We start from the raw sequence: 9,307 nt of genomic DNA, 5'->3' as shown, positions 1-9,307 counted from the left end.
GTCGAAGGACGAACGTCGAAGGACGAACGTCGAAGGACGAACGTCGAAGGACGAACGTCGAAGGACGAACGTTGAAGGATGAAAATTCAAAGGCTTCAGGATTAAGGCTGAAGCTCGATCTTTCAGTCTAGCCCTTCCGCAGGGATGGCAAGAGCAAGGTCAGACGGGCTTTAAAGCGGGATAGGGACACTGGCAGAGACAACGTCGTTCCCACATTAACAGACCATAGTGTTTGGTGTTCTTTTGCCTTTTCCAACTGTCTCTTCCGGCCAGTCTCAACTACGGTTACCATGGTTATTGCAATACGGCCTGAAGCTGGATGGCTTGGTGGTATGGTCAAATTGGGTTGGTGGTATAAATATAGTCAGGTAGCGTTCGTTGGCTGTTGGATGGAATACATACCTTAGAATGGGTACAGTGACCTTCTATATTCCACTAAGGTACCTAGGTGAATGAGCAGCTCTACTTAATAGCAGTACCACATCCCAGCGAGGACCCGAGTCGAGTCCGTCTACTTTAGATCCGGTCCTTTACGTGGGCGGTATACCACCAGTACCTACCTAGGTACATAAGGTAGGTAGCGACCACTGGCACCACCGATGAAGAATTGTTAAAACACCAGCCGATGGTTTTCTAGAGTTCCGCTGGCTCGCTGCGCTGCAATCGAATCTTTGCTAGAGCTAGAGAAACTCATCAAGCATTGATTTCGTTATCCAACCAACCTAATCGTATTGTGTCTTCCGTGTCCAAAAAGATCATCACCTGTCGTGATCGCTGTCACTCTCCCCACTACTGTCGCCACTACTACTGCTTCTACTACTGCTTCTACTCCGACTTCCGCTTCTGCTCCCGCTTCTACTGCCGCTCGTGCTGACTTGAAAAGTGTCGCCACGATCAAAATCGCGCCTCTGTCTTCTTCGACCACGAGCGCGACCAAGGGTACTCCCGCCGGTATAGCCGTGGTTCTGCAGAGGTTTCATCGACATGGCGCTCTGGGAATAGACGCCTCCTTGTCCGTCTCTGAGATAATTCCCGCGGTCGGTTTCGTAGTAGTAGTTGGGCCTACCAGCACCACGACCACCATTACCACCAGTATCACCACCGCCGCCGCCACGCATCCTCACATCATCAGAATAGTGGTACTCTTGACCATAGTGGTGACGGTTGTCATCATCATGCTCCATCATGGCCGCCGCCGCCGCCGCTGCTAATCTCTGTTCCTTCCGTCTACTGGCTTCTTGGTGAGCAATCAGCCATTTCTCACTGACTTCCCACCGCCAGCCGTCGCCGGTAGTATTGCAGACGGGCAAGAACCATAAAAGCGGGTTGGGTCCAAACACGTGGCGCAGGTTGCGGCGCCAGCCGAGATCGAATGCGTTGGGCAGTTTTTCGGATTCCCGGTCGTCGAGATACTCAGCGTACCGGTTGCGTTCGCGCTCGGCTTCGATGTTGGAGTAAGTCCGTCGTAGGGCGCGGATGGCTGGTGTATCGTTATTGTTGTTCTTGTTGTTGTGATGAGGATGCTGAGCATGATATTGACGACTACCGGCAGCATAGTCGTTCAGCGGTTGTTGATGTGATGATCCTTCTTCTCGAGTGTGATTGGAATTGTACACACTCGGCACAGGCGACGTATGCTCTTCGCCCTCTTCAAAGCGTGACGCGCCAGGCACGGCGTTGGCATGAAATTCAAGAATCTGCTCGCCCGCCCGTTGCAGTCTCTCTGCAACCCCCTCGGAACTACGTCTGCGATGATTGTGCAATTGTTGCTCTTGCCGATTTCGCTCTACCCGGCTCCTGACGCCGCTGAGGTACCTTGTCTTTTCGAGCTTTTCAATCGTGGTCTGCCCCTTCATACACAGATAGATATGCCACCCCGTAAACCCGGTCAACACCAATCCTATAATCCCCGAAATCACGGCCAGGAGGATGATGTTGACGGGCGCCAAATCGTCCAGATACCCACTTTCCTCGAACATTTCCTTCCACATCCACCAGGCCGAAGCGGCGAAACTGGCCCAGGCAAAGAGGGATATGTAGATCAGAAACAGTACAAAGGCCTTGTAATTGCGGAGACCGAGACAGGTGGACAGCCAAGGACAATGGTGGTCCATCTTCAACACACATCGGCCACATGTCGAGCAGTGGTGTGTCCGGTCTGGTTTGGGTGTGTGACATTTCTTGCAATATCTCGCCGCACCGGTTGAAGACACCGTGATGGTCTGAATGTTGTTGGCGGCCAACCCTGGATGCTCGGACTCCGTGGTCGGTAGGACCGAATAGTTTCCCCTTCCCTTTTTGGATTTGGAGGAGGAGTCCTGTAATGGTGACCCCGGGTCGGTGAAGACCGCAACCGTATACGACAGGTTTGCGAGGGCGTAGAAAATGATTCCTAGGCCGCAAATGCCCTGTATGAGCCACCATGTATGACTAGTTCGTTGGCTTCCGAATCCAATCGACCCAACCACCCACACAGCCCATGTCGATAATCCGTACACAAAGGCAAGTGGAAAGTATGTGGCGACGGTGCAGCACGCGCGTTCGCATTTTCGGGCGCAAGACCGCACTCGTCGGCCGGAGGATGTTGTTGGCGGAGGTGATGGTGAGGGACTCGAGTAGGAAGGCATCAAGATGACCTGACCGCTGCAGTAGGAGGGACAAGATTTTGATGGCCGTTGACGGAGTGGACGACAAACGCTGGCTCAGTCGGGAGCGAAACTCCAGTCGATCGTCATCTCGAGCGGAATGCGGACATTCTTGGATGGCATTCAACGACCGAGACGGGGCGCAGGGTTAATGAGGGAGTGTACAAGAGGACTAGCGAACGACAACAACAAGCGGTATAAATGGCGGGTGTTGAGAGAGTTGCAGGAAGAAAGATCCAAGATGGGTTTCTCGCAGGCTGATGGATGATGACCTGAAACGCGCACTGCAGAAAAGGGTGACGTTCAAGTTGTGGCTGGTGCAGGCTCCAATGTACTGCCAGTGGCGCTCAGCCTCGCCGCCGTTTCTGCTTCAAGAACCCACTCACGGTATGTCGTACTGTCTATTCCAGATCCCGGCCTTTACTCAACGACTTTCGGTATTCACCCTATGCTCTCAGAATTGGATTGACAGATGGGATAATTTCGATCCGGCAAACAGGTCACGGATAGCATGCACCACCCTATTCTGGTGACAATCGAGTCACTTCAAATCAGCATATACAGTATATTCAACCGGAGCTGTCAACTAGCTTTCTACTGAGCTTCGTCCCATCACAGTCTGTCAGACACGGCCCCCAAACAACCGCTCTGCTCAAGCAGCCTTGACAGAAGCATTACCATTCTTCTCACCATTGCTCACAACCGGCTCCCTAACCATGACATCCATCCGCAGCTCTTTCCCCTCCGCTCTCTTCAAATAGATCTGCTTCTTCAGCTCAAAGCCCATCTTACCATAGATGATAAGGTTGACATCATGCGAGCTTTCGAGGTAGCATGGAACTCCTTCAGCATCGGCCTGTAATTCACAGTCATTACCCACTATCACAGGATATCAAAGCCTTCAAGAAACCAGACCTACCATCTTCATAACATAGTCGATCAACCTGCGAGCATATCCCTTTCCCCTTGCTTCAGGTTTAGTGCCGATATAATTGAGATACCAGGACCGATGGTCCCTATCACCCAGCACTTCCTGTTTGGTCCGGTGCAGCAGGGGCAAGAACTCGTCGAAGAACCGAACTTTCCCTTCCTTGGACAACTGGAAATTGAGACGCCACATCCCACTTCGAAGGATGGTGAACCAATCGTCAATGTTCTTGCCTGGCGGTAACCACAATGCAACACAATCGTAGTTGTTGTTCTCACCCACGGCCAAGACCAGTCCATTGAGACAGTGAGCGTAGGTGACATACTCCATTGTCGCTTTGTGCAAGTTAAACCGCTCCTCGTCGGAAAGGTGCATTCGATCGGGCGTGTCGATCGCATATCGCACCACGTCGTCGTGACGAAATGCTTCGGCGAGACAGGCGGCGGCTTCCTTGTACTCGTGCGGAGACACGATGCGGACTCTGACTCCGTCGTTGTTCGAAGTACTAGTACTCGAGCCCAATGCCACTTTGTCCGCGATCGAACTCCGTTTCTCGTGGAGTAGTGCAGCGTCTAATGCTGGAGCGGTAGCGGCAGCAGTAGACAGAGCCATGTTGGACGTTCCGTTCTGATGTTTAGCAGAATGAATGCTAATTCCTCTGTGATTCGATCCCTTCTTCCATTCAGTCTCATGACAAAGTACTGTTGGGCCACCTACCGTTTTGGATCTTTCTGACAGATTCAACCTCGATCGATGGGTCTGGTGAGATCTCCAGTATGGACTGAAGAAAGCTGAGCTCTCGAGACGGTGACGACTCGAGATGGAAAGCGTAGACAAGTACGGGATGCACGTAGATCAACCGACATCAGACTTTGAGCACGGTCTTTGAGGATTCGAGTTCAAAAGGGGGTAGTGTCCGGGTAGGTGACTATATTGGAATTGAATTGTTTGTCTGTCTCTCACAACTTTTGCAGATGCGGGCACGGCGAACAGTACGAAGATGACAAGGCTACCGATGAGCGAGACGCGCAAGAAGCCGTCGAGGTTCAGATCGATGGAGGCACCAGACTCGTCAATGCTGAGAGAGGACTGCAACGCTTGCACAGGGTCTGGAGGGAGCAGGAAAGAGACGAGGCTTTCTCTGGGTCAAGGCCAGGTTTATCAACTCTTCTGGATTCGAGATATGGTCTCAGGACTGGAGCGACGTCGGACGACACGAGTTACGGCGCAGGTCAGTGGTCATGTAGTGTCAGCATCCAGGCAAATCAGAACAATTTCCGACCAAGATGGATTCCCCACGCTATTGATAGATTGCAGTAGGAGCACAGGGTGACGAGTCAGTCCTGTCAAGCATACTAGTAGTGCTGTTGCTCTCGGATGTTGGCGGTAGCGGTCGCGCTGGGAGTGTCTTGCATCTGGTCCACTGAGAGACGAGATAGAGAACAATGAACGAGGACATGTTGATCCTGCTGGAAGGGGGATGGGGGCAGAGTACCGCGTAGAGATGCTTATCAAGGCATAGACCGGACATGACTAACCCACTAAAACTGACTCCCGCATCAGGGCAAGTGAGGCGACTGGGAGTGTGTGGGACAACCTCGGTGATTGGCTGACCGTTGACACAATCTAACTAGCCCTGGCCTAGCACGGTCCTCGTTTACTTATCGTCGGGGTCTCATTCGCCAGCGCGGATCACCGCCGCCTTGTCGTCATCAGGTGCGGGCCTCTCCCCAGATTGTTGTTGCCGGCCAAGTGCCCTGCAGTGTCTGGGGAAACAAACTTGTATGCAATCCCTACCTCATTCACGGATCACCTCGGAGATTCATGTGCGGAAATACTCAATCGCTTCGAGTGACCTCATATACTGCCTCAAAAACTGTAAGTGACATCCGACGAGATGCCGGGGTGTAAATGTGTCATTGTTCGTTTGGAGCTGAGGGCCATGGCAGACATTGGATAAACCGGGGCACCTTATACCTGTATGCTTGCAGAACTGAGCCAAGGAAGTCATGTTGACGAAATCACTGCCGATGCAAGCCTGATGCAGCCTACTAAGTATGTTCCACGAACTCGATACCTCCAGTCACTTTCCAACATCATTTTGCCTCTTCAACATGAATGGCTTCAATGTCTCCCTTGGCATGCTGTGCCGCCACGCCTATATCCTCCACACCACCAAAGTTCGTCACGCCAAAGAGTTCATCCATTCGTTCGAGGGTCAGCTTTATCGAGGGGTCAGCACATCATCAATTTATAGCGCAAGGGAAGTTTGCGCGTGGAGAACTTACCCCTTTCGTTTCCGGTACGAGGAAGAAGGCTCCCACACCAATGGTGAAGCAGAACGATCCGTAGATGAAGTAAGTCCCGTAACCACCGGCACCCACGGTATCCAACATGACGGGGGTCGCCCTTGCGACCACCAGATTGAATACCCATTGCGTTGCAGCCGCATAGGAAACAGTCAATCCTCGGAGCCGCTGGGAGGAGATCTCGGAGGACAGCATCCAACAAACCGGTCCTGACCGAATATTAGCTTCTGGTACGCTCGGAAGTCCTGGTCAAACTTACCCCAGCCAAATTGAAAGGCAGCAGCAAAGAGATAGACCATGACCAAAGCAGCATATCCGGCACTCGATATCGCCGCCCCAGTCTTTGGTGGATCGAACCGGACATAGAAGCCCAGGTAGAACATGCAGAACCACATGAACAGGCCCGTCCAGACCAGCGACAGCTTCCGCCCAAGAGTGTCCGCGAGGAAAACGATGAAGATGGCGCAAGAGCACATCTTGACGATTCCATAGACCCCGGTTGCGAAAAGGCTGTTGGTGTTCCCAGTGACGCCCAAATCTTTGCCCCAATTAGCTCAGCTTTGCAATCGCTTCTATCTGGGTTTCTTACCGGTAAAGATAGTGGGAGCATAATAATTGATCGCATTGGTTCCGGTCATTTGTTGTGCAATCATGAGGCCAATGACCATTATCGACCGCCGTCGATTTCCCGGAATGGTCCACGCCTCTTTCGTCAGAGCCCAATAGCCGTTTCCGGCAAGTCGAGACTTTTCGGCATCGAGTTGGGTTTTCATCTCAAGAAGTTCCGCCTGTACGTAAGGGTGGGTGGAAGGCAGTTGGCGGACCGTAGACAGAACGCTGGATGCTTTGTCCCAATTATCCTTGGAAGCGAGCCATCTGGGACTTTCGGGACAGAACAGGATGGAGATGAAGAGGAGAAGAGGCGGGAGAGACTGCATTGACAGCGGAACCATCCATGTTGCATGTCCCTTCAAGTGAAGCAGACTCCCGTAGTTGATGAAGAATGCGACCATTGCACCCATCGTCTCGAAGAGCTGGTAGAAGCCGACCAGGAGCCCTCGAATGCCACGTGGAGAGTTCTCTGCCACGTAGGTTGGTGCAAGCATGGTGGCTCCTCCAAGCCCTAACCCTTCCACGAAGCTGTCATCTGTTAGATCGCATTGCTCGCAAGTTGCGCTCCATGCCTCAAAACATACCGTCCAATGTAAAAGCAAACCAGGCTACCATAGGAGAGTGCTTGTAGAAGACCGCCGATGAATGCAAAGACCGAGATGACAAGGATACTGAGTCGGCGGCCCTGCCAGTCCGACAAGGGATTTGCAGCTAGAGCACCGACTATGGCTCCAGCTTGCATAACGGAGACCAAGTTCGCGGATAAATTGGACGCTCCGATCTTGCTTAAGTGCGTGAGGCCAAATTCACTGGAACTTTATCAGCGACCGATCCCAAGTGTCGAATTTCGATCCCATATGCACATACTCTTTGAAGTCAGGAAGCGTCAGCACACCGCCGATGATGCCTATGTCCATTCCGAAAAGCGTTCCCCCGAAACAAGCCTGGAGTATCTTAGTAAAAAAGACAGGTCAACATGCTCAGATTTTCCGTACTGCGGCCGCAAGTGCAAACACCTGATAGTGCAATGTCAGTACAGCTCCCAGTGCTCGAGGTCGATGGTACTCACTCGCCAATTGTACACCTCGGGCGGGTCGACCTTGACGGCACTATTGTGCACGATTCTCCTGATGAACGACATGACTATAACAGTGCCAGCAACGTCGCGAAAACGCAGGTGGAAAGGTTAAACAATGCACGCCGAGTAACTCAACAGGCGCGACGTGCGGCAATGAATTGAATATAAAGCAGATAATCAGCCGGCAACCACTCACCTGCCACATGCCCGTCGGATATATTCCCAAAAGACTGAGCTCCCCTGTACCGTGTCAGGCGATCTCCAGCGGCGACTCTGACAGATGAACAGGGTCATCGTCCTGGCTTGCATCTGCGAAGTATTGGCCCGGCATATCTCCGCTGTTGGCCAACGGAGGCCGGAGGACTGCCGAATGCCGTATAGCAAGAAGCCTTGGCTTTGATGGTAGCAGATGCCTTCCAAGGTTGTCAAGGACACGTCGAAGCCAGAGTAACCCAAGCATCAGCCAAGGAGAGGTTTAGAGGTGCAAGCTTTCGAAGATGCTTTCGTGTGGAGCTCCTGTGTTGCGCCGATCTTCCGCAACCCCAGAGTCTTCTGCAATTGCCATATCCTGTAGACAGTGGAGGAGAGGCGATGGCGCCCGTGCAACAAGGGTAGTCGAGCTCTTTCAGCCTGAATTAGCTCGTAGCGCAAACCCTTGTCGTGCGGAGGCTGCTGACACCCAACCACGGTTGAGTGACGCCGCTGCCAACGCAACACAAACCTGCTTGTTCGGTGGATTGATCTCCCGAATGATTTGGGCCATGGGAGCATGTGTTGATTGCCATTTGTCTACCGCCCAGGGTTACACTCGCATTGAATAAAAGGCTGCGGGCATAGGTGGGCAGAGCAGATCGGTAGGACCAGAATCGATTCACCCAGTAGGTGCCAGTGGTACTGGAATGACTGCTCCACCCTAATTGTTCTTCTGGTCCCAATACTCGACCTTTGACGCGATTTTGACCGCTATCATTTCCGCCCGCTGAAGAGCCCCGAGTCTTCGTCTTTGGCTCGGAGTCTGGAAAGCAAATACAAGCGAATCGCCGTGTGTTGAAAGTCCTTCTTTGAACTGCTTATTTGGTAGCCTGTCGCTGGAGGTGCAGCGCTACAACGTGCGCTCTCAGGGACCTCCAGGGGACTTGCTCTCAAGCTAGGGCCGCCTCGCTTTCCCTTGTTGGCCAGGAAGGGGGAATATCCTCATGAAGCATAACGCATACTGTATACAACTGTACAATGTACGGGTGGACTAGGAACATGTTCCACTGCGGAGAACTTGTTATAAGCCTTTGGAACACCAACTACGTTGCTTCAACATATAGACATGTCTCCGAGTGCCCCTGATCAATATTTGGCCCGCCTCAGTGAGGACCGGCGAAATTTGCTTCAGTCAAACCAAATCCTTTCTGGGAAGGTAGACTTGGAGTGTGACAATGATCATACCCTACTATGTACAGAGCGGCGAACCGCCTGAATGGGGGACTCGAATAGTCCTTGAAAGTAGAACTGAGAGAATAGATTCCACACTGGCACCATAGGCGCCATGATCGACGACTTAAATGGTATCTGACTCGGCAGAAGGCATCGAATTTGATATGCATGTTTGAGAACGAGGGTTTGACGACTCGGAATGTACAGTAGCAACAGTACGATGCTTACAGGCAGGGCGAGGGAAGGCGCGTTGGTCTTCAGCTGGGCTTAGAAACCCTACCTAGGCAGCCTCTTAAGCCATCCCGAGCAC

General features: G+C 52.4%; 3 protein-coding genes across 3 annotated transcripts; all 3 read right to left on the bottom strand.

Annotated features, from left to right (window-relative positions):
• Positions 1 to 758: 758 nt before the first annotated feature.
• Positions 759 to 2,627, bottom strand: HMPREF1120_01033 (uncharacterized protein; the record flags this gene model as incomplete). Its single annotated transcript, XM_009155039.1, has 1 exon — positions 759 to 2,627. One exon carries the CDS (start codon positions 2,625 to 2,627, stop codon positions 759 to 761), a length of 1,869 nt encoding a protein of 622 aa, XP_009153287.1.
• A 670-nt stretch (positions 2,628 to 3,297) lies between these two features.
• On the bottom strand, positions 3,298 to 4,185 carry HMPREF1120_01032 (uncharacterized protein; the record flags this gene model as incomplete). The annotated part of the gene is made up of 2 exons (XM_009155038.1): positions 3,298 to 3,501; positions 3,565 to 4,185. The coding sequence occupies 2 exons, from the start codon at positions 4,183 to 4,185 to the stop codon at positions 3,298 to 3,300; spliced, it is 825 nt and encodes a 274-aa protein (XP_009153286.1).
• Positions 4,186 to 5,669: 1,484 nt separating this feature from the next.
• On the bottom strand, positions 5,670 to 7,635 carry HMPREF1120_01031 (MFS transporter, SP family, sugar:H+ symporter; the record flags this gene model as incomplete). Its single annotated transcript, XM_009155037.1, has 8 exons — positions 5,670 to 5,795; positions 5,862 to 6,091; positions 6,142 to 6,420; positions 6,472 to 7,022; positions 7,079 to 7,303; positions 7,362 to 7,438; positions 7,490 to 7,510; positions 7,564 to 7,635. 8 exons carry the CDS (start codon positions 7,633 to 7,635, stop codon positions 5,670 to 5,672), a joined length of 1,581 nt encoding a protein of 526 aa, XP_009153285.1.
• Between the last annotated feature and the right edge of the window lie 1,672 nt (positions 7,636 to 9,307).

Source organism: Exophiala dermatitidis (genome assembly GCF_000230625.1).
Source record: "Exophiala dermatitidis NIH/UT8656 unplaced genomic scaffold supercont1.1, whole genome shotgun sequence".
Classification (NCBI taxonomy): Eukaryota; Fungi; Ascomycota; class Eurotiomycetes; order Chaetothyriales; family Herpotrichiellaceae; genus Exophiala; species Exophiala dermatitidis.
Note: the sequence above shows the minus strand (reverse complement) of the source record. Positions and strands in the feature narration are given on the sequence as shown.